Source organism: Mixophyes fleayi, chromosome 3, assembly GCF_038048845.1.
Source record: "Mixophyes fleayi isolate aMixFle1 chromosome 3, aMixFle1.hap1, whole genome shotgun sequence".
NCBI classification, from domain to species: Eukaryota; Metazoa; Chordata; class Amphibia; order Anura; family Limnodynastidae; genus Mixophyes; species Mixophyes fleayi.
In genome coordinates, this window is record NC_134404.1 from 57,451,434 (window position 1) to 57,474,353 (window position 22,920).

Below are 22,920 nucleotides of genomic sequence, written 5' to 3' on the forward strand. Positions count from 1 at the left end.
CTCCATTGCATTTCACGTTTTCACGTATTGGTGTTTCACTTAGCGTCAATTGGGGTATTCTGTTATCTAATTGTTATATATATATTAAATAAATATATATATATATATATATATATATATATATATGTGTGTGTGTGTGTAATCATGTTGTTTTAGGTTTGACAATTTATATTAAAAGGAAAATAAAGAACAAAGATTTTCACCTTTAAATTCATTTACTGTAAACGTGTATTCTGTTATTGCTTTAAAAAAAACCTAAAAGATTTATTTGTTCTTCACTTCTAGCTAATTAATGTTTTTATTCTGGAAGGTCTGTATTTAGTCTTATCTTTATTTAGAAAATAAGAAAACACAAGATAACATATCTTCATGATAAGATCCACCATAATCCTAATGGAAAATATTTCTATCAGATACACAGGATCTTAAATTCTAGATTGTCTTCCTAAAGGGCCATTAAGGTATCGCTAAATCTGAAATCTAACTTACATTTACTGGTATATATGCAAAAGTCTCAGCAGCTGAAAAATAAGCGAGATAAAACGACAAGTGGGAGATTTATTTCTTTGAACCTATTGTAGTCAGTCCCTCGAAGGGTCTTTTCAAAAAGCAGCATTGAGTGTTACAGACATCTATATTTGCACAATTGTAAACATTTTTACAGCTATTCACATACAGCTGCTCGTCACCACTGATCTAAGTCAGGTTCTGTGCACAATCATTGTACTTTATAAAGTGAATTTATTGCACAAGGGACACAATTAGTGGTATTTCCTCTGCTTTTGTCTCTGTATAATGTTTGTTCAACCCTCATTTGTGTTTCCTGACAGAAGGAGAAATGTTTCTTTTTATTTTCTCCCCGTTAATAATGTCACAATTTCCTCAATCTCACAAACCTGCTGCCTTGGTGTCAAACATGACTCCCCCCCTTTACTTTATTAAACACATCCAGTCTCTTTCCTAGTCCTCTCGTTTCCACATTCAAAATATTACCAGAATATGCACTTTTCTTACCCAAGATGCAACCAAAACTCTTATCCTTTGCCTCATCATCTCCCGCCTTGACTACTGCAACCTCCTTCCATCTGGCACACCCCACTCCCATTTATCGCCATTTCAGTCCATCCATAATGCCGCAGCAAGACTAATCTTTCGCTATCAATGCTCCGCTTCTGCCGCACCACTCTGCAAAACCTTACACTGGCTCACTGTGTCCTTCAGAATCCAGTTGAAATGACTTATCCTCAACAACACCACCACTTCATATGTCTAAAATGTCTTCTTGAAATATATTCCCTCTCACCCTCTAAGATCTACCTCTGACCTGCTCGTCACCTCATCTCTGGTAACCACATCTCCATCCTACATCTCTTACAAAACTTCCCACTTCTGGAATTCCCTAAAACACACACACATCTCATAGCCCTCAAATCTTTAAATGTTCATGGATAACCCATCTCTTACCATATTCCCACCTATACAAATACAATCCACACTAATGCACCCTCACAACTGTCCCAATCTCCACTCGGGTCCACACTCGTTCCTCTTATTTCAGTTGTGCCCTCTTCCAATTAGAATATGGGTTCTCTTCCTATCCTTTCTTTTCATGTCTGCATTTATTTTGTCTACCTTATATGTCCCTGTTTAGTGAGTGTCCATTTTCCCCACTGTCTTGCTCTATGGAGCACTGTGGCACTTTACAACTCAACAATAATGATAATTATGATATCTGCTCATGTAGTATCATATTTTACTCTTAGCTTCGTGGTCCTTCAACATTGAAGAACCACGTGGTCTTATTAAGGACTGGTAACATACGGATGACATTATAGAGCCTGAACCCATGTTGTGCTGCAGTAGTCCAAAACTAAGAGAGTCCCTGCAATGTGGGATTACTGAGTGGGAGCTGTGACATTTAATATATGGACTGCCTTCTACATAACCCCAAAATGTTATTGGTTCATTTACTACCATTGATGACTTCTCCTGCTGAGAGCCTGTTGATGTCTGTTAGCTGCATATGTTGTGACGTAGTGTTGCCATACACCACAGCCAAGCTATATGTCAGCTGATTGTGCGTATGCTGGTAAATCTTCTACTGCATAGAAAATATGTTCCTATGACCATGATGAAACCCTCATCTAACATATCTTGGTTTCAGAGGTGACACTGACAAAAGGAATGAGCAAAATCAGGGATATGTATTTGCATTTTTAACTTCTGCGTTACAACAAGGAATAACTAAGCTGCTAGTAATATCCAGGTCCTCTAACAAATTTTACAATCCATTACTCAGGGTTGCGATATCCCAAATAAAGTTTATTTTATGTTGACCAGGGTATTTTGTATTCAGCAATCATGTTGTACAAAGGAAGGGTGCTTCATCAAATGGGTGTAACAAGGCAACGGCTGTAGTAAAGGTCATAGGCAAACCGAGGGAGGGTGGGTTTCCTAGTGCCTAGAAACCCCACTCCAAGCCTGGGGCACTGTATAATTGAGGTGGCTGGACCCTGCACCTGCTTCCCACGGCTCTGCTTGAAAAGGGAGAGCTGCGTGCACCTAACAGTAGTGCACTCAGCATTGCCCATGTATATTATGGGGATAGGAAGAGTTGGAGAGCAGCCAAGCACTGTCTAATATTATAGTCACGCCCCCATACATGCTGGTCACGCCCACTGGCGGCATGGTGTGGAAACCCCACTCTACAAATCCTGCGTTTGCCCCTGAAGGTCCCTGCTAGGGATAGAAGCTGGGTAACCAGGCGGTGTATAACTATAATTCATACCCAGCTCCCTACACAACGAACAAAATGAACGTGATTGTAGTTGGAGAAAAGCTGTTAACCCTCGTGAACTGTTTCTGCAAAACTTTTGTGTACAACCAACTAATTTTTGTATATTTTAAAAAAAAAAATACCATTTAAATCTCTAATTTAGTAGGGCCGTATTTTCCCTGGCTTAGGACAACAGAAACTGAATGCAGTCTTGCAGCTTTCAAGAGAACATCATCTTGTGGATCGGCAAACTATGTTCCTACTGTCTGGGATCAAAACGAATTAGTCAATAGAAATTAACAATGCATGAAGTGATAGTTTACTTTAAATATTTGCAGGACATAAATAATTAACCCATCTTTATTATGTTGTATGGTTCTGTTGATTTATTAACATTCAAAAGAAATATATATACATATATACAATATATAGAGATTTATATATATAAAAAAAATCCCACATTAGTACAAGTTTGTGTTTTGTACAGGTATACAGGAGTACCAGGTGAACATTCCAGTTTTGTACACATGATCCCATCAGTTCCTCGAGCAGTGGGAGGAGCTTAGCACAGAACCAGAGCCCCCATTTATAGCAGGAAAGGTTGTGACCTGCATTACACATTTCCATTACGGTCATCTCCTTCATAATTAAAAGGGGCATAACATTTATTTATGGCACACAAAATGAACACAACATTGTGTACACACCCAACACAGGAGAGTTGTGCTACAATGTGTTTGCTTTACAGACTTGTTCTAAATCTATATACAAATTAGAATCTCTTTTGATGAACAGGATGGAGTCACAAGCACATTGTCACTGCAGCTGGGTCACAGAATATGCAATTGTTTACACACACACACACACACACACACACACACACACACACACACACCCTTTGTCATTAAAAAAAAAAGGAATCACTTTTCTGCAATGACAAAAGTGGTAACATTTCCATGGTATGGGTTGAGCCACTGTAGATGAAAAGAAATACACATTTGAAATATGTTGAATTCCACATCTGTGCAAGTGGGTAGAAAATTGAACCACTTAAGCATTGAACCTCAGACAATGAAGCACATAGGTTTTGCGGAGAGCTACAATATCCTTGAGCTTGATAACCAGTATCCTATACAAATGCATTAAATAAGAGAACCTCCTTTCATGTGCATTGTGGCTCCATTTATTGAAAGACACGACTATCGAAGCAGTACAAATGCTACATGGATTTTATTGAGTTTCTTGACAATGCAGTGTGACAGAGCACACGAGTGATGACTACAAACTGCAGATAGAGAATCAGGATCTATGCATTGTTTATTCAGAAATATATAGTATGCATTCTAAAGCATTTCAGAGAAGGAGGTTGAATTATTTGCTACAAATAATAATATCTTACGGTTTATAGATGGCATGTTAGTGGTTATAAAGTGAGAAGTTACCATTCTGTGACCTGCTAGTTGAAGAGTGATGACTTATGAGGTCTATCACCCCCTGTCTGATGAGTAATAACTTAAGAATAGCTGAGTGTGGCGCCACAGTCCACTGTGCTCCAAGATGAGATCTGCTCTTCTTCAGTTTTGTGTGACAATGTGGTAAAGAAAAGACCCCTATCCACTGATCAGTCCATTAACACAGAAAATATTTTGTCACTTGAACCCATTGTCTTTTACACAGACACTTCTCACCATGTTGTATTATCAACAATCGTTTGGTTTAGAGGGCTTGACATTGTGTTATGTTGCTTGGAGTTTTTTCAAATTTTTTTTTTTCTCCATCCAAAACAGCTATCCAAAGGCACCGTAGTTAGCAATCCAGACTGTTTGCCCATGTTTATACTTTGGGAAGATAGTATCATTCCCTGCAGTATGTATTGTATTATTGAAAGGTCAACTGCGACATCGCGGCTCGGATTATACTGCTTCTGGTAGTGCACAGCACATCCCTTGCAGAGTATCAAGGACATGGTGAACACCACGGGTGCTATTAGATTTGTACATGTGTCCCTAGAGCCTGAAGGTTTTGTATGCTGGACAGGATTTTTTTGTGATGGCCGGCTAACGTGATGCCGATTTTGCAGAGGTCACTAAAAGAACAAGAGATAAGACAATTTACTTATAGCCATTACAAGGTTTACATGCTACTTATAGCTCTGTAGATTAGTGACTGGACAAGGTATCTGGGAAAGTCAGCCAAATGCTGCAATTGTTTGGCTTCAGGGAAGGGTAAAAAGAATGGGTCAGAGTGACCATATCACATTCTGCTTCTCATATATAAAGAATGTTTGTTTAATTGTTTGGGTAATAAGCTCCCTTTCAGCATTTAGGCCCCAGGTCAGCTGCAATGCAGATAATTCTGATCCCTCCAAATAGTGCTCATATTGTTGACAAAAATATGTTTTTATACTAGTACACTAGTTAAAATGTATACTAGAACATTGCATAATTCACACTGCATGCACTATATCCTTCCTTCTAGATCTTCAACCCATCTCGATCACTGTCAACAACACTACCATCTCATTTGTTCCCAAGTTTCCCTGTTCTGTTACCTCGACTCCTCCATCTCTTCACCCCTCCACATTCAATCTCTCGCCCAATAATGTCACTTTCAACTACGCAAAATCACCTGCATCCGGCCCTTCCTTTCCCAAGATGCCACCAAAACCATCATCCATGTACTCATCATTTCCTGTCTACTGTAACCTTCTCCTCAATGTCCTCCACCTCTCCCACCTCGCCCCTCCTTAGTTTTATACTCAATGCGGCTGCGAGACTCATCTTCCACCACTCCTCTTCTGCCTCCCCTCTCTGCCTCGCCCTATACTGGCTCCCCTTCCCTTAAAGAATCCTTTTCATACTCCTCACCTACAAGGCCTTATACCACTATACTGCCCCTTCGATCTCTAAGCTCCATTCATACTCTATCCCATTCCCTGTGATCGGCCAATGACCGTCGCCTGTCCTCCACTCTGATCATCTCATTTTACTCCAGAATCCAAAATTTCTCCTGGGCTCCCCCTCTCCATTGGAACAACCTCCCATGCTCTATCTGACAGTCCCTTAATTTGTGCTCCTTCAAACGGGCACTCAAACTTCATCTGTTCCTTAAGGCCTCCCTCTCTCATCCCCCCCTACTTGCCACTCTTGCTCTTGATCCTCTGCTCTGACTCCCCATTATGCCTCCTGTAAGATTCCCTCCCTTTAGAATGTAAGCTCTTACATGCAGGGCCCTCTTCCCTCCTGTCTCTCTACCTATTCTTCTGCTCCAACTTCACAGTTCAAGCGTTGTTTGTTCGAAGTGCTGGTATTTTTTGTTAAATGTTCAGTGCGGTTTTACCCTGTATGGTTCAATGTCTGTTTCTGTACAGTGCTATGGAAATTTTGTGGCGCCCTATAAATAAAGGCTAATAATATTAGTAAAATGTAACAGTCTTTAAATCTAGTGGAATCGCTCTTAAATTGTTAATGGCTACAACAGATCAAATTGCAGTAGGCAACATTCTTTGGCTGAGATACTATCTATTGTATCAATACTATGTAACTGCATCACATTTGGTTCCTACCTGTTGGTTAGATACAACACTGAGTCTAGAGTCACATATCCTGCCATTGTGAAGTGTTCTATGTATTGGCTCATCTTAATTGTCTCTAACCACTCCTCCACACTTGTCACTGTAAATGCATCCTGCATGCCTGGGTCTTGCCTGTAAAGAAACAAAGGGAGGAATCACTTACACACAATGCTGGCAAACAGAACTTAGTGACATCACTGAGGTACTTCCTGACCAAATAGTCACGCACTGATTCTTAGTGAATTACGAGGTTCCCTTCTCATGAACATTTTGCACACAAAATTGCTGCCTCCAACATCTAGCTAATGCTGATGCTAGTCTTTGTTCTTTGATTAATGTCGTTAATATTGCATAATTAAAGGAATTTCACAATACTTTATAAAGTTGATATATATGGTGCTCCTCTTCAATTCTGCTCTAAGATTCAAATATACCATTCATCTTGAAGAATATTGATTCAAATTGACCATACATATTCAGGTATATCATTCCTCTTTTGGAAAACTTTCACATTAAGGGATATCATGCCTGTTTAAGGAGTATGTGCCGGTCATCTGTGATTATCAGTTGCTCAGTATTGCATTAAGCTAAACACCCAACAGTTATCCAAACACTTTCTCATAAACAATGACAGCAGTTGTCCCAGGGCTAATAAAATAACAATAGCTATAATAGACACATATTGATCAATCTCATTCCACAATGAAGAGGCAATGGGTCAATATTTCACAGTATTGGTCATACAGGATGGAAAATTGTAATATTAATACGGATGTTGCTCTCTCAACCTTACCATGCAGAGCTGTTGGCGAGTTCATTCAAGCAGCTTGGGGTGCGGATGAATTTATCCAGAATGTTGACAATTTGACCAAACTTTGGTCGGTCACTTCTACACTTTTGCCAGCAATCCAACATGAGCTGGTGTAGCACTACAGGGCAGTCCATTGGAGGGGGCAGGCGGTACCCTTCGTCAATTGCTTTAATTACCTGGGAAGAATTATTAAAATGAATTACCATTAAGCAAGGCCCATTCATCACATTTCTCTTGATCTTACTGTGTAGACCATTTCAATAGACATCATTACACTCTTTCATTTTCCAGCAGAGATGTAAACCTTTGATGTGATTAATACTTGTGCTAATGAGTATTTGCCCTTCTCTTCCTGATAAAAGACATTCATGTGATTTATGTTCTGAAAAGAAAATCACTTACAATAAAAACGAGAGAACATCCAACTTGCTTCTGTTTTATATAAAACAGATGTTGATAAAGAATGGTCTGAATATCTATAATCCACATATTGTAATAAAGCGAGGGAGATAAATAATTTAAATTCAGATATGAATGGATTCTTTTCTATTCTTCTGATATTTCTTTGTTTAATGCTCTCAGATGTGATAGTTTCTGATTGGGAAGTAATTGTAGTACATTGGTAACCTGACTTTCACATCACTGCTCAGACCTGTCCTTGTTCTGTCTACTTGTCAGAACCCTAGCCTTATATGGTCTTGAATTTTCTTAAAGTAAAATGGGAAATACATATATATATATTTTTCTTTATAATTAATGCTAAATTACAACTTCATTTAAACACATTACAGTATACAACGCCACCACCCCTGATATAATTCACCAAAGTTAATGCAATCATCTCACTCAGTATGATAACCCAAGCTAAACTGAAGAGTCATGTGCTACTTTTTGACTGTAATGCAACTATTTAGTAGGCTGCACCAATATACATGAGAAAGCTCTAGGAGCCAGTGACCCTAGTGAGAAAAACTGTGAACTGACAGGCTGCATTCTCAAGACTACTGACTCAGCTCACAGAATGGCTGACCCGCTTGTATGTAGGTGACTTTAACAGAGAGGAATATTGTGGAGTACATAAGATTAAAGATCTCAGCTGGAAATGACACAGCTATAACAGATAACAAAGAATATATATAAATATATATATATATATATATATATATATATATATATAAATATATCTCTAATATATAAATGTCTAGTGGCGTGTGTTAGTCTGTCTGTCTGTGTGTGTGTGGAAAAAATAAAACCAAGCTGCAGCGCCACCTGCTGGGCGGAGTTATACACTGACCTACTAAATTCTTAGTGTGTGTGTAAATTTTTTTTTAGAAAGGGCTAAAATTTGGTATACTAAGATGTTTTTAATTTGTTAATTTAATTTGTTAATTGTTAAAAGTGTTTATAAAGATTTTAAATATATATATATATATATATATTTCTTGAAGGAGAAGTGACAGTGGGGAGTGGTTGGTGGTTGCCGGGGGTGACAGAGTGAGAGAAGTGTGATACTCAGGACCGCTGAGAGAGATCCCTGTGTCTGGATAGACATCTGGATAGATGTGGCAATAAAGATGAAGGATGAGGTGATGGAGAAAAATTATGAGGTGGTGACATGTGGACAAAACCACGTTAAAAAAGGGAGCTTACGTCGGGAAGTAACGCTCTTCCCCTGAGGAGGCGTTGTGCTATGGCCCAAATGCATGACAAGAACCTTTTTAACACCTTAAGTAGCTTGATTTGACTAGAATGCATGAGTATCATGCACGGGTTAACTTGTATATATATATATATGCAGAGAATGACTAAACCAGGTGCTGTACTGACATTTGAAGGGCCTTCCAGGAATTCTCATATGAGGACCACAGTAACATCACAATGAACACATTAAGGGCCTTATTTAGGGTTCTGTTTTTGTTTGTGAAGAATACGCATTTTCATACTGCACATGCCTACACATATGTACACATAGTTTTTCGCTTATCATTGACTTATGTCTACTTACAGCTGTAGTGGTTGAAGAGGACATGCAGAGCCGGGCAAGCATAGGATGAGTACCATAAGAGTGTGTTCACCTTATTGTGACACAATTAGATGTGGGTGAACAAGCAGATATGCCTGAAGGGCTGCTGCAATGATGTGCAATGATGATGATGATGATGATGATGACTATCAGCAGCACTATCTAGCCAGTTCTAATTGGTTAATTGTGTATTGACCCCTTCAGCTGACAATACTTAAACCATTAACATTGCGGCTATATTATATCAAGTCACAAACATTCTATATGAGTTAATTGACACTTCCATTTGGACTACTGCAGAAATGAAGATTCCCACATGATTGAAGATTCTCCATAGATTGTAAGCTTGCGAGCAGGGCCTTCTCACCTCTTTGTCTGTTTTATCAAGTTTGTTTATTAGTTTATTATGTTTGTCCGCAATTGTAAGGCGCTACGGAATATGTTGGCGCTATATAAATAAATGATGATGATAATGATTGACCAATATGATTTAAGCATTTGTTACTAAAACTGTTAAGCCACTGCTCTACGCTATCATGAAGCACACGTATATACACTTACATACCTGATGTACACCTGGCACAAATACTACTGTTTTAAAGGTGGACGCATCTTTAGATGCTTTTTAATGAACATATGCTCGTAGACACAGTTTTTCTTGCGTGCATTATTTCCAACATACAACAATGAGATATTCTGAGAGAAAACTATATTGACCTACGGTGATATCTAAAATAATTAAATCTAAAGCTGCTATTGCGCAGTTCCTAAGAGTTAACTGTGTTTGCATCATTCAAGATTAACTGAACCATGGATTGGAGGAAATTATAGTTCAGCTCAACGTTGTGGTGACAGTGTACTCATTGCAGAAGACACAGTTTATGCTATAAATGTTTAATGAGGTACAGCATATTTGGGAAATGACTTGGGCTTCAAACCCTATTGGCACATTAGATATAGAGATAATATGGAAAGCTATCTTAGTTAACCTATATGGCAAATTATAAGGGCCTGACTATCCAATAGGATGACTAGGTTGCAGGCTAGGTCGTGAAGCTTCTGGGGATGCAAAATTGTGACAAGGAGAGGTATAAACTGAAATTCCTTTAAAAATATAACAGAATAGTCGTTCTCTAAAGTAAAAAATAAAAAATAATTAAAAATGTAGTAAGGTTTCAATCTTGATGTATTCCCTAAAGACTGAAGACAATTCTTGGGCTGATGCTTGATGATTAGTAAATAGAAGAGACCAGCATGGCCAAAGGGGCAGGTGTGACAGACCACCTTCCCCTTCCAGTGGCGGATCCAGGGGGAGGGGCGATCGGGTCATTCGCCCCCCCCCCCCCTCTAGCAGTAGAAAGCCTATCTTTAAAATAGGTCACAACAGCCGATCAAAATGGGAGGGGACGGGGCCAATCGCGAGTGGAAGGCGGGGCTAAACACAGGCCAGCCAATCAGAGTAAAGGAGGGGCATGATTATGCAAAATTGCCCTCCTGTAAACATAAAGTCTTGGCCCACCCCTGCCCCCTTCACATCGTCACCATCAGTTTTAGCCTACCGAGTATTAGCCAGGTGTGGAAGGAGAGTGGGTGCTACAAGGGTATTAAGCTAGGGCAGCCTGATCCCTTAGTTAGGCCCTGCAAATTATCATGTCCCAAACATTTCAACAATCAAGATAACTTGCATGGCCTGGCCATTCTGCAGTAATGTAACATAGCACATAACTCACATCTTGGTTAGACATTTCCCAGTAGGGTCTCTCTCCATACGAGATCACTTCCCACATCACGATACCATAACTCCACACATCACTTGCCGATGTGAACTTGCGGTAGGCTATGGCTTCTGGTGCTGTCCACCGGATCGGAATTTTACCTCCCTAATGGGAAAAAAAAATACATCTCAATGAAACAGTTGGAAATAAATTAATAAAACTCTAAAACAGACATGAAATAGTCATTACTAACAAAATAAATTGTCACAATGTTTCACCACCTTTGAAAGAGTCCTAGCAAGTCACCAATCTGCATTGACGGGTGGAAATATGTGATGTGCTTTGAGACACTGGGCCTCTAAGAGTTCTCCGCTTTATAATAATTGCCTGATACTGTTGCACAGGACTGAAGCTAGAAGGGCTTTCAGGCAGAGTAGTATGGAAAAGGAATGGGACTGACGAATCAAGAAAAGAGAAAACAATGTATAAAATGACATAAAGGTACCAGGTAAAGAAGGTACACACTGAGGACTATGTGGCAGAAATAGATAGGGAACCACTGGGACAAAAAAAAGGAAATTTAACAAACTGTGTTAATCTTTAACAGCAGTTATACTGAGTTACTGCCATTACATCAAATCCTGATGCGGTGTTGTACTAAACTCACCCTTGTAGTATAAGCTGCTTCAGGATCATCCTCAAGAACTCGAGAGAGGCCGAAATCTGAGACTTTACAAACCAAGTTGCTGTTGACCAAGATATTTCTGGCAGCCAGATCTCTGTGGACATAGTTCATGTCCGATAAGTACTTCATCCCAGACGCTATACCTCTCAGCATCCCCACTAACTGTATCACAGTGAACTGGCCATCATGTTTCTGCAAGGTAAGAGAGGACGTCCGGATCAATATCAGAAGACGCGCAGGTAACATTACAACACATGAACAAGACTGAAGAAAGAACTGAAATAATCAATATCACACATATCTATGAGTTACGAGAAGATGGTGTATTTTATAGATGCTGATACTGTTGTCGTGTTCTTCAATTTTCCCTTCTTTCTCATTGTCATGTTTTTATTACCAAACACTATGTATATTGATGGGGTCATAAAAGTATACAGCAGAAGAATACAGTGAGCATGAATGGGACTGCCGAGGCCTGGCTCTGGGGTATGAGAAGATATATGTGCTTGTCGTGATGCCAGGAGAACTGTATGAAGCAGCGAGGCTAAGATCTGTCACATAGCAAAGTGAGAATAACATAATGTAGCAAATGGAGAGATGGATGGACAGTGTCCGTGTACAGCAGATTGTTTATTCACACTGTGTTCAGACTACCTTATAATAAATGGTTATAAGGAGTTTATCTCTTACACTTATTATCATCTATATTTAGTTCATTAAATTATTTCCCATCAAGGAATACTAAAGACACTATAATAACCCCCCAAAGCCACTTATCACATTGGACTAAAATCTGCCTGTAGCAATGATACAATGTAACATGAGCAACCTAAAATAATCCAGTGAATTATGAATTGAATACAAATCATCATCATCATTTATTCATATAGCGCCAGCAAATTCCGTAGCGCTCTACAATTGGGAACAAACATTAATAAAACAATAATGGGTAATACATACAGACAGAGAGGTAAGAGAATCCTGCCGCAAGCTTACTATCTATGGGACAATGGGAGTTTGAAACACAAGGGCATGTGCTACATCATATTGCACAATGGACCAGCTAGAATGCAAAGGTAAAAGTACTGAGTGGGCTTTGTGTGTACCAATGTTGGACAGAGGGTTGTTGTCTTGTGTTAGCTGTGTAGAGGGTGGTAATAGGGAAGATTAAGATGGTGGTTGAGGAATATCATAAGCTTGTCTGAAGAGGTGGGTTTTCAGAAAACGCTTGAAGGTTTGGAGACTAGAGGAAAGTCTTACTGTGCGAGGGAGGGAATTCCACAAAGTGGGTGCAGCCCGAAAAAAGTCCTGTAACCGAGAATGGGAGGATGTGATGAGAGTGGAAGAGAGATTTTGTGTAGAATAGAGGTGTCGAGTAGGGAGATATTTTGAGACAAGTGAGGAAATGTATGTCGTGCAATTTTGTTGACGGCCTTGTAATGCCAGTAATTATGATTCTTACACAGACACTAGCATTATTTGGGTCATTATGAGTGGTATAAAGATATTTCAGTGAATTATGGTATAAAGATAATGTTGTGATTGGTATACAGAGGCTGTAAATAAGAACGACTCTAGTGTCAGCCAGATCACAGGTTTCTATAACGACGAGTGACAATCCCTGTAAAAGACATCATTCTGGTATAGTCTGCTGCAACTTTGAGCAACATAAAAACTGAACCAGATACAGTAATTCTCTACAGACATGAAAGAAATGGATTTGCAGTTGCAGCTGCATAAACTTGGGGAGAACAAAACAATAGAAGTAAACCCACTTAAAAGCAATGGTGTGGATATAACAATAGAGCTTCCTGAGGTCCTCATGTCACTATACAACAGAACAGAAAGACACAGATCCATTTGAGAATAAAATAAAAGTAGCTTCAGTCGCCCAACAGCGATACTTTCTTTTGTGCTCCTGGTAACAGGTTTTCTCTTCTTTAGTCAGAGGAAGGTTTTCCTTTAATCTTTCTTCTGCCAACAATCTTTTGACCGGTACCACAGCAGGGTCAGACTCTCTTTTTGTGAACATGGATTGAGATCTCAAGAAATTTTGTATTGCAACTAAGGCTCTTTCCAAGACCAATGTTGCCCTTCAGTTGCTAAGGTGCTTAGAGTTTGGTTAGAATGTGCTGAAGAGGCCTTAATATCAGGATAATGAAAAATAATACCTTTTTCCAGTGTTAGATGAAATAGAAATCTCTTCAAATCTTTACAAGCTCATGTTATGTTTGTCATGGTTATATGAGATCTCTGGTTGGGCAGCGGAACAATCATCAAAACATAATTTATATATCTTTCCCTTGGATAATATATATTCATCATCATCATCACCATTTATTTATATAGCGCCACAAATTCTACAGCGCTGAACAGAGAACTCATTCACATCAGTCCCTGCCCCATTGGAGCTTACAGTCTAAATTCCCTAATATACATACACAGATAGAGAGCGAGAGACTAAGGTCAATTTGTTAGCAAACAATTAACCTACTAGTATGTTTTTGGAGTGTGGGAGGAATCCGGAGCACCTGGAGGAAACCCACGCAAACACGGGGAGAACATACAAACTCCACACAGATAAAGCCATGGTCTGGAATTGAACTCATGACCCCAGTGCTGTGAGGCAGAAGTGCTCACCACTTATGCTAGGTACACACTACACGGTTTTCGTCCGATAATCGGCTCAATCAGCCGACATACGACCACTCATTCAAAAGTCGGGTCAGTGTGTGCAGTGACACGATGGTCGAAAGTCTGCCCAAATGGACGATTGTCGCCTCATTTGGTTGGTCGTACCGCTTAATATTTTCGTTACAATCTCGTTTCCGTTGTGTAGTGTGTATAAACTTCCGACCGATCCACAACAGTGAGTACGAAATTATAGTCATTGCTCACAACAACATGGCTGTAAAAAGTCGCTAAAGGGACGTCCACTCTTCCCTTTATCGTCCTAAACAAGGCTAGTGTGTATGCAGTCCATGGACCGAGCGATCGGACCATCGATCGCATGTAAAATCGCTCGGCATAAAAAGTTGGTGGAAATTTCTGTAGTGTGCACCTAGCTTAAGCCACAGTGTTGCCTTAATATATATTATTTAAAGATGCCAGAATGTATCATTATGGCAGACAATATGCAAGAAGGTCCTGTTAGGGCACCTCAAGCCAAGTTTGTTGCTAAAGAGTGGCATGATTGTAATCTTTGTGAAGGTATTCCCAGCTAGTTCCTCTACCTCTCTACAAGCACATGTTGGCAGAATCCATTCTGGGTAGAATCTATTATTTCTCAGGAATATCTTACAGAACACAAAAGTATTCCTCCAAAAAATGCCTTCAAAAAGCAGTTTCAGTAGTTAAAGATAAAAAGTTGTCACTCTTCAAATACATAACTGAGTTGATGTAACACAAATATATTATTCCAGTGCAAGGGCAGGAAAATTTGTAAGGGCATGATTCACTGATCTTTCTAGTAAAGAAACTCTCATGGGTTACAAACTGGTTCTGTATCTAAACGCACTGAACAGATGGGTTGTAATTAAGAAATTCAAGATGGAATCATTTAAGATTATTTCTGCCATCCAAAGGTCTATCTTGAAATCTAAGTGGCTTCTTTGCATCAGAGGTATTTTACTGTTTTCAGTTTCAATACATGTCATTCTGACAATCCACTGTCCCGACGACATTTTCTTGTCATAAAAGACATGATTCAAATATATTACTACCTGGATGATATTGTTTTGCAAATTTTTAATACTTAAACAGCACAAAGATTGGACTTTAAAATGTCTTAGGGGCATTTTTACTAAACTGCGGGTTTGAAAGAGTGTAGATGTTGCCTATAACAACCAATCAGACTCTAGGGGGTAAATGTATCAATCTGCGGGTTCTTCAACACCCGCGTGTTCAGCCTTTTCCGCGATTAAATTTCAAGCGGCGCTGCATTGTAAAGGGTTAACTTCCCTTTACAATGCAGCGCCGCTTGAAATTTAATCGCGGAAGAGGCTGAACACGCGGGTGTTGAAGAACCCGCAGATTGATACATTTACCCCTAGCTGTCATTTTTTTAGTACATTCTACAAAATGACAACTAGACTCTGATTGGTTGCTATAGGCAACATCTACACTTTTTTCAAACCCGCAGTTTAGTAAATATATCCCTTAGTCATTTCGGCTAGCTTGTCAACGTGAATAAGAAACAACTGGTTTCAGCCCAAAAGCTAATCTATTTGGGACTCTTTATAGTCTTCCTACTAAGTTACAAGATAGGAAAGTGGAGGAAAGGACATTATAAATCATGATAGAGAGTTGGTTTTCGGGAGGATAGAATTCTATCTTCAACATCCCCAAGGGTGAGATGGGCAAGGTGGCCCTTTAGGAAACCCCAACTACGTCTTCTCCATCAATGGAACTACAAAACAGAGGACTACATGGTTCACTGAGATGAGCACCAGCCTACTTTGGAGAACAAACTCAGATTGGCACCTGGACTATTGTTATTTTCAATGCCAGCTCTCTGGGCCATCTAGATAAGGTTAGTTAATGGATCCTTCTGCTAAACCATAGTTCTTCCAACGTAATCAAGCAAGGGCATTCTTACAGGCATTTAGGGCCATGTCTCATGTAAAGATAAGAATTGATAAAAAAAGTGGCAGTCTCCTACAGAGCAAGAAGGGGACACTTACTGGAGAAATGTCTCTTAAGTTTATTCGAAACATCCTAATAAGGATATTCATCTGGATCTTCTCAGATGCCACTTTATATGTCCCAGCAAGGGGCCATTAATCAAACACTGCTTTTACCAAATTACTAAGACATTCTGTAAGTAGATGTAAAAGCAACTCCCAGCAATTGAAAACATTTCAGATTTTTCTCAAAGATTTGATGTTTTGCAAGAGAAAGTGACCGATGCCTTGTCCCTGACTTAGTATTTTCATCTTGTTTATGTTTATCATCTTATACCTGTCATTCACAAGGTCCTTCTGAAAGTTCAAGTGAAAAGAGCAGTGGAATAGCGATAATACACTTCTGGCCTCGCAGGTCATTTTGTTTGATGAAGTCTGAGCCCCCGTGGCTTATTTCTTAGTTTCCAAATCTGTTCCAACAACATGCCTTTGAACATCAAGATCTTAAGGCTCTCAAATTGATGTTTTTGGAGGTTAAAAGAAGGAAGAAGTTCACTTGACAGATTTTGGATTTAGTAGTGGAAGTCTTGGTCAAAGCCAAGAAAAGTTCCATGAATACAGTGTCACTTATTTCAGGATTTGGGAACAGTGTTCCCTTATAGCCCAGAAGGCTGGACCCTCTTCATCCCCAGTTTCTGTACTCTTGTATAGAAACATCCTTTATACTATTGTTAATAAAATAAATATACTATTACTAAATTATACTATTTTCAGCATATCTAGTGTGTGATTACAGTTTTCTCCTTTACGCATTGAAAATTCTTAACTATTTGTACGCTGATACAGGGATACAAGAAAAGGAATAATTATCATTATCACCATTTATTTATATAGCGCCAATAATTCTGCAGCGCTGTACAGAGAACTCACTCACATCAGTCCCTGCCCCATTGGAGCTTACAGTCTAAATTTCCTAACACACACACACACACACACACACACACAAAAACACACACACACACCTGAGCTTATTGCCAAACACCATAATTGTTTTTCCTTGTAGCATAATCCTATTAATGTATTTTGCTATAAACTCAGAATATTTGTAGGTTGAGTGATCCTGTTCTCATTTTATTCACAAGGGGAATTGTTCTATCTGGATTAAGGCTGAAGATAACCTAATTCTATGCCACCATGGGATAGACGAGAGAAGCAAACTACGGTGACAACAATGTTCTCTTCTCTTGTTTCCCTCCACACTAGCTCACACTGCTGAAAATATTATTTAACATAGGACTGTGAACAAGACACATGCAACAGAGAAATCTGTCTTCCCTGTTGCAATGAAATATCCAATTAGCAGTGAAAGGCACTGTCACCTAAAACTACAAAAACAATCATATCTTCACTACTACAACACTAAACCCAAACAAAGTAAACAAATTCAGGCCCATTCAAAACAAAATATAAACCTGTTCCTCATTGTTCTTAGCAGCTACCACAATGCAGTAACAGCAGTTTTAGGAGATAGATGAGTTTACTAATAACCTGACCCCTTATTCTCAAATAACACTTCCCGTAACATGCTATTTTCCCTGAAATTATGCTAAATTAAAGTGGATATTATATTATTACCAGTTAAATGTTTCAGAATTTAGAAGTTGTACAATCATTTACTTGAATAATTTAAGTCACTTTAATAAAAGGTTTTTTTTTAAAGAGCATTGGACCATTTTGCTAGTTTTATAGAATGGTTATAAAGCTATTTTATGATTACTTGCATTTGTATTCTTTTGTGTGATTTTGCCTTAGCTATATTAGAAGTCTCTAGATCGTGAGACATTTGCTCTAGTTGGGCCTCTCTGTATGCAGTGCAGGGGATAACACTTAGGGCTAGATTTACTAAGCTGCGGGTTTGAAAAAGTGGGGATGTTGCCTATAGCAACCAATCAGATTCTAGCTGTCATTTTGTAGAAGGTACTAAATAAATGAAAGCTAGAATCTGATTGGTTGCTATAGGCAACATCCCCACTTTTTCAAACCTGCAGCTTAGTAAATCTAGCCCTTAAAGTTATTTTAACTTTGACTTCATCATTAGTGTTTGTGATGAATCTACAATATAAAAGGTGTGTTTGCACCTGATCTAAGGCAAAGCTTTTTTTTTTTCATTAAAGAAGCCATATTTGAATCGCTTGCACATTTTTGGGACCTTTTTGTGAAAATACTATATCCACGAAGTGTATTTGGTGTATTTGTTACTATATATATATATATATATATATATATATATATATATATACATATATATGTAGTAGACACTGCTGTGTGTAGGTGCACCATGTAACTACACCCATACACAGTAGCCAGTCTTATTAGTGATACCCTCTAAGCTTCAGAAACACTAAACATACATTTTTTTTATCTTCCCTTTGTATTTTTTCATTGTCAATACTATTTGACTCAATGTAAACAATTATTTTTTATTATTTTTTTTCATCTTTACCTAATTATTATGATGCTAGTTAATCAGATTGCAGGATTCAGCATTTAGCAGAGGTGCCATTTTCATTATTTCCCATATTCTCATATTACCTTTATCCTTTTACACAGCTGTACTGTAAACCTTGTTAAAGTGTCATTTTCCTCTCACACAACAATAGCTTGTGGGTGTGGCCTAGGAGCAGGGAGTATGTATGACACCAGTGAGGGTGGGGTATGACATCACCAGAGGACCCAACATACAGAAAAGGCAAAGAGATAGTAAGCACATCTATCCAAGTTTCCATCCAAGGGATCATAAAACTAATATATACATTCCAAAAGTTACAATTAGGCAACATTGGTGGTCCTCCCCAACTTTTGTTGCACAGGCAATAGCTTTGAACTGAGCAACTACCCTGGGCCGAGTTCATGTGTCTACACAATGATAATGGATGCTAAGGGTTGATAATCTAGCGTCTCTGCAAGCCTTCCTGCTCTAGAGCCCTAGAGTGCCCCCCTCTTTATAAATGCCCCTTTTATAATGCTACCTTCAACAACGTGTGTATTCTGAAAGGAGAAGAAAACGTACACGTATACGTCACCTTCTTTATAATGTCACCCTCGCTGAATTGACCTGTGATCTAAGCTGGAGGTAGAAAAAGGAAGCACTATACTTATTTGGCTGAACAGCCACAACTCTGCATGTGGGGGGGAACCTAAGAACTGCCGGTAAGCACAAAATATCAAGTTGTTACTTTATTCCTTGTTTTTAAGAAGCAGATGCAGAATAAATGTTTTGCTTATCTCTGCAGAGGTCAGAAAGACAATAATTATTATCATAAATAAAGAGTACACAAAATAGGTACCATACTTAATAAGTCTATCTCATTCTTGCCAACTCTCCCTGAATGTCAGGGAGACTCCCTGAAATAGGGGTGATCTCCCTCACTCCCTGAAGAGTCTGTCATTCTCCCTGATGCTGAGCCAGTACAAGACGGGGTTGGCTTCGCCATCTGTGGCATGATGACACAGTTCAGAAATTGTGTCCTATGTCCATGTATTGATGCCTATGGAGGTGGCCATTTTCATGGAGACCAAGATTTAATCAAAGACTGATAGGTAAGACAGCATGACTTCAGTAATGGAGACAGAAATGTAAAAGACACTTCGGGCTCTAGAGATTCATTAGCTGCTTTTCTTTAACGCACAGTTGCCTACTCTCTAGGAATGTCCGGGAGACTCCTGAATTTTTGGGAGACCTCCTGGGAGAGCAGGACAACCTCCCGGTTCTCGCCTTTGCAATAGATAAGTGTGTGTCTGGGGGGGAGACTTAATAATGCAAGTATTGCATCATCTTAGCCACGCCCCCTGCAGTAATTGCCCAAAATTGTGACATTCGTTTAGGGGGCGGCACCAACGTGATGTGAATCATCAAGCCCCGCCCCCACACATCCACCTCTCCTGGTATCTCCCTGAAGCCAATGAGGAAAAGTTGGCAAGTATGGTCTATCTATCTATCTATCTATCTATACACACACACACACACACATACACAAATGGACTGGCATCTGTAACAGGAAGATATTGTGTGTGATAGCACGGTGTATGTAAATATACTTGTAGTCTAGTGACTTCACCTGTAGATCTCATTGCAAAGTACTTATGTTCTTTGCTTAGTTAACAATAGCACCACATGAAACAAAAAAAACGTTGTGGAATCTAAACCTGAGATGTTGCCAGAAACATCATTTTAGGGTAATTTTGTGTTACATTTTATCATAAAAAAGAAAAATTAGCCTTGTTGGAGAAATACTCAAACACAGAAGCTTTTAATAAATAGCAGAAGCCAGTTAAAAAAAATCGAGTTGCAGAAGTTTTGTAAAAACTTTTTTCTTTCATGCTGCAACATAAAATATAAATGTACAATCGATACAAGTCATTTTTTCACCTAATAATGTATTTTTCTGTCCTAAATTATCTTAGTCCATTGAAAGACACCAGAGCTAAAGTTCCAGAGCCTCAGTTTCCCACCCTTCCCCAAACTCTTGTTGCTAAGAGTTTCTCTTCAGCCCCATTGGAGAGCATTTGCTCAGTAGGAGGCCGATTATTGTACCGCAGGGTCTATTCTGGTCCCTTTTTGCGGTCTTTTTCCAGCTTGTCAAGTGTACATTAGCACAGTTATTTTTGTTCTGAATAAAAAAGCTCTTGCTGTGGATCTCATGGACATTTGTTGAATAAATCATACCTGTTTCTTTTGATATACTATATACCGTGGCCATACTTACCTACTTTCTTCAGCTCCCTTCCGGGAGCCAGCCAGTGGAGGGGGGCGTGAAGGGGCGGGGTGGGTGGCCGAAATCGCGTCATTTCGGCCCCGCCCCCTGTGACGTCATGACGCAAATTGCGTCATTTGACAGCGGGGGCGGGGCCAAACGCCGCGATTCACCGGGAATCGCGGCGTTTGGGATCTAATTCTGCCCACTTCACTAGGAAGTGGGGCACTTCCTAGTGAAGTGGGCAGAATTCGGGAGATTGCCACACTCGCCCGGGAGTCCGGGAGACTCTCACAAAATGCGGGAGTCTCCCGGACATTCCGGGAGAGTTGGCAAGTATGACCGTGGCTATTAACAGCATTCACACCCTCGCACATCAACACTGTTCTTACCCTTGGTCAACAAAAAATATTCTGTTATGTCGCATAAGAAACAACTCTAAAGATGTTTCATCAATAAATAAAATTAAAAATATCTACAAAAGTCTATTTTCATATTTTTCTACTGAAAAAGCCTTTTAAAGAAAATACTCTTTTAATGGTGGTGAATTCTGAATCTATCTCTATATTACTACTTTATATAGCACAGGGTAAGCACAGGTACCCAGTCTTGGGCTAGCACAGACTGAAATGCTGCAAACATCTCAGATCTCACAGGGCCTGAGTCATTCAGGAGAGCAAAGCATAAAAAATGTGTAACTTTGCACCTGGGCAAAACCATGCTGCATTGAAGGGGGAGGTAAATTTAAAATGTGGGGACAGATTTATAGTTGTGATTAGAGATGGGCGGGTCCGGTTCTCCGAGAACCGAACCCACCCGAACTTTGGGTATCCGAGTACCGAGCTGAGCAGCTCGGTACTCTCCCGCCAATTCCGAATCCAAATCGAGGCCGAACGTCATTGTGACGTCGTCGGATCTCGGGACTCGGTTCTCGCGATACTTCAACTTTATAAATACACGCCTCCACAGCAATCCATCGCCATTTGACAGAGGGAGAGAGCAGGGTGTAGTCATAGGCTAATTAGAGCAGGGACAGAGAAAGAATACAATATTGTTCTTGCAATTGCTCTAACCAAAATCGCTAGTGCAGAGAGGAGGATAGAGGTTTATTATTTTTTCTTCATATTTGGCACTCCCCAGCGCTTTTGGGTTGTCCCCCATAATTGTGCATTAATATTTCTGGCTGTCAAAAGTCATATCTGTCAGCAGTATCTACTCAATAAATGTTAGCACTCCTCAGTGTTTTTGGGGTGTCCTCTCTAATTGTGCATTAATATTTCTGGCTGTCAAAAGTCATATCTGTCAGCAGTATCTACTCAATAATTTTAAGCACTCCTCAGTGTTTTTGGGGTGTCCTCTCTAATTGTGCATTAATATTTCTGGCTGTCAAAAGTCATATCTGTCAGCAGTATCTACTCAATAATTTTAAGCACTCCTCAGTGTTTTTGGGGTGTCCTCTCTAATTGTGCATTAATATTTCTGGCTGTCAAAAGTCATATCTGTCAGCAGTATCTACTCAATAAATTTTAGCACTCCTCTGTGTTTTTGGGGTGTCCTCCCTAATTGTGCATTAATATTTCTGGCTGTCAAAAGTCATATCTGTCAGCAGTATCTACTCAATAATTTTAAGCACTCCTCAGTGTTTTTGGGGTGTCCTCTCTAATTGTGCATTAATATTTCTGGCTGTCAAAAGTCATATCTGTCAGCAGTATCTACTCAATAAATTTTAGCACTCCTCTGTGTTTTTGGGGTGTCCTCCCTAATTGTGCATTAATATTTCTGGCTGTCAAAAGTCATATCTGTCAGCAGTATCTACTCAATAAATGTTAGCACTCCTCAGTGTTTTTGGGGTGTCCTCTCTAATTGTGCATTAATATTTCTGGCTGTCAAAAGTCATATCTGTCAGCAGTATCTACTCAATAATTTTAAGCACTCCTCAGTGTTTTTGGGGTGTCCTCTC

The 22,920-nt window shown here is 39.4% G+C and overlaps 1 protein-coding gene across 2 annotated transcripts in view; it reads right to left on the reverse strand.

The window, feature by feature from the left end:
* Nucleotides 1-3,991: 3,991 nt before the first annotated feature.
* The window catches only part of LOC142143581 (ephrin type-A receptor 3-like), a 174,192-nt gene continuing 155,263 nt past the window's right edge, over nt 3,992-22,920 (reverse strand). For both annotated transcript variants that reach the window (XM_075201529.1, XM_075201528.1), the window contains 5 exons: nt 11,567-11,776; nt 10,915-11,064; nt 7,144-7,337; nt 6,342-6,482; nt 3,992-4,862 (listed from right to left, as the gene is read on the reverse strand). In XM_075201529.1, coding sequence (XP_075057630.1) covers nt 4,763-4,862; nt 6,342-6,482; nt 7,144-7,337; nt 10,915-11,064; nt 11,567-11,776 — 795 coding nt within the window. In that variant the 3' untranslated portion in view covers nt 3,992-4,762. The remainder of the gene's footprint in view (nt 4,863-6,341; nt 6,483-7,143; nt 7,338-10,914; nt 11,065-11,566; nt 11,777-22,920) is intronic.